Below are 2245 nucleotides of genomic sequence, written 5' to 3' on the forward strand. Positions count from 1 at the left end.
TGCTCCGCTCTCTTGAAATTGACCACTTCTGCGTGGAGTCTATTTCACGTGACCAAAAGAACTTTTTAATAAAAAAAATGTTTGAAGCTAATTGTTACTGCTTTTGTTTTGTTGTAAGTAAATACGTTAAATTTACGTTCTGACTGTGTACGTTGCATTAAAGTTCTTAAAACACTAATGATTGGCACTTAAGGTTCTTTAAATTTTAAATATGTGTTGCTTTTATTTGTTTTTTCCTTTTTTTGTCGCATTTAACTTAGTATTTTTACAGTGTCGTTTTAAGTTACTTATACACGTACAACTTACCATTGCACAATATTATGGTAAAAATATTTGTTGGACGTCTCCCCGAAGACGTAAAAAAGAGTGAATTGGAAGAATTGTTTAAAGCATATGGAGAAATAACAGACTGTTCAATATTAAAAAACTATGGCTTTGTTCACATGGCCGATCTGAATGATGCTAAAAAAGCAATTGCGTAAGTTAATTTAAAATTCTAAAAGTTATTTTTTAGATGTATATATATGCTCAGTTTTTATACTTAACTCCGCCTCAATTTGGGACTTTTTACCAAAAGCTGTGAAAAATTTAAAACAACGTTTATGCGTTAAAACTTCAAAATTTTGAATGGGTAGGCTAGTGTAGAAAAAGACAAAATATATATATATTACTTTCAAATTTAAATTAGGCCTGCCTAGGGATGCCATTACAGAATTTCGAATCCTTTTGTATTCGAATCTAATTACGGGATTAGGTATTCTGTTTAATGACATCATCACACATCATCTCATAAACTTTATTAACCATTTTTGAAACTTATTAATTTTGAAAAAAATATATTTTTGTGTTTGTGGGACTTTCAAGAGTAAACGTTTCCCAGCGTCTTTTCATAGCCTGCTATACGTTTCATGACGCAAAAACTTTCCAATAGTACAATTTTTTAATCATTTTACAGTTTATGATCCAACAATGCTACTATGAAAGAGTCAATAAACTGACTTATGTGGCTAAAATTATTTTTTCCCATGAATTTAAAACGATTCAAAATTCTAGATCGGAATTCTAGATTATTCTAGGATATCCTAGAATACCTAATCATTCTGTAATGTGCATCCCTAGGCCTACCCAACGTAAATAATATAAACTGACAATTTAACAGAATTTAAACATTTTCATATTTACAGAGGACTTGATAAAACAGATTTAAAAGGAAACTCAATCAACGTAGAACTTTCAACAACAAAAGTGCAAAAAGCGAGCAAGATATTTGTTGGCAATCTACCACCAGAAACCAAATCTGCTGACGTTAGTTTTCAGTATCATTTTAGTTAATTTAGCAATGTTTGTCATACTGTTGACTTAGATTTTCTTCAAAATGCTCAACATTTTGACACCTATTTTTGTCAATGACTTTAACTGGTTAAAATGTAATGAAGTTTTTAATCTAGTTTTTTGGAGTTGTTTACACTTAGCTATAAGTATAATATAGCCTAACTTGATTATATTTTGACAATTTTATTTTTTAAGTTTTAAAAAAAATTAATAAATTATACTGGTGCTTTCAAGCTTTTGTAGACTGTTGAAAGTTTTGTTAATTCTCAATGCCGCCACATAAGCCTAAGTTTTGGCAAAATTACATCTTTAGGACAAATCCATTTTAGTAAAGCCATAATCTACCATATTAATAGAACATCCATATCTTAGTAAGTTAATAGCCAATGCTTTATATTGTTAACTGTATTAGTATATATATATATTGGATTTTTGTTAAAATTTGCATCTATAAAGTTTTTGCTTGTACTACTACCTACATTTTAGTTTTGCCTGGTTAACCAGATTTTCTTTTCATTAAAATTCTTTACTTTTAGATTCATAAACTTTTCAAGAAATACGGAACTGTAATAGAGTGTGATGTTGTTAAAAACTATGCATTTGTTCATATGGGAAGGGAAAATATGGCCAGAGATGCAATAAATGGTCTTAACAACACAGAGTTTAATGGAAACAAGATTGGTGTTCAAATGGCACGCTCTCAAAGAAATCTTGATATGCATGGGGGTTAGTGCTACATGTTATGTTCATAGACTTGTGTTTAATTAGAATAAAACTGTATCACTGCCGGCTAATTTTGATTTTTTATATGTTATTTAATATTTATAAATGTACAATCTGTTTCTGTTTGGTAAAGAATGATGTTAAGTTAGGGTTGGTTTAGAATAAAAATGATTACCATGTTTTAATTTTG

The 2245-nt window shown here is 29.3% G+C and overlaps 1 protein-coding gene across 1 annotated transcript; it reads left to right on the forward strand.

Moving 5' to 3' along the window:
- Positions 1–219: 219 nt before the first annotated feature.
- LOC100187245 (RNA-binding protein 4B-like) lies at positions 220–2205 on the forward strand. The gene is made up of 3 exons (XM_002119150.5): positions 220–478; positions 1185–1305; positions 1869–2205. The coding sequence occupies exons 1-3, from the start codon at positions 321–323 to the stop codon at positions 2061–2063; spliced, it is 474 nt and encodes a 157-aa protein (XP_002119186.1). The 5' UTR covers positions 220–320; the 3' UTR covers positions 2064–2205.
- The last annotated feature ends 40 nt before the right edge of the window (positions 2206–2245 follow it).

Source organism: Ciona intestinalis, unplaced genomic scaffold (assembly GCF_000224145.3).
Source record: "Ciona intestinalis unplaced genomic scaffold, KH HT001095.1, whole genome shotgun sequence".
NCBI classification, from domain to species: Eukaryota; Metazoa; Chordata; class Ascidiacea; order Phlebobranchia; family Cionidae; genus Ciona; species Ciona intestinalis.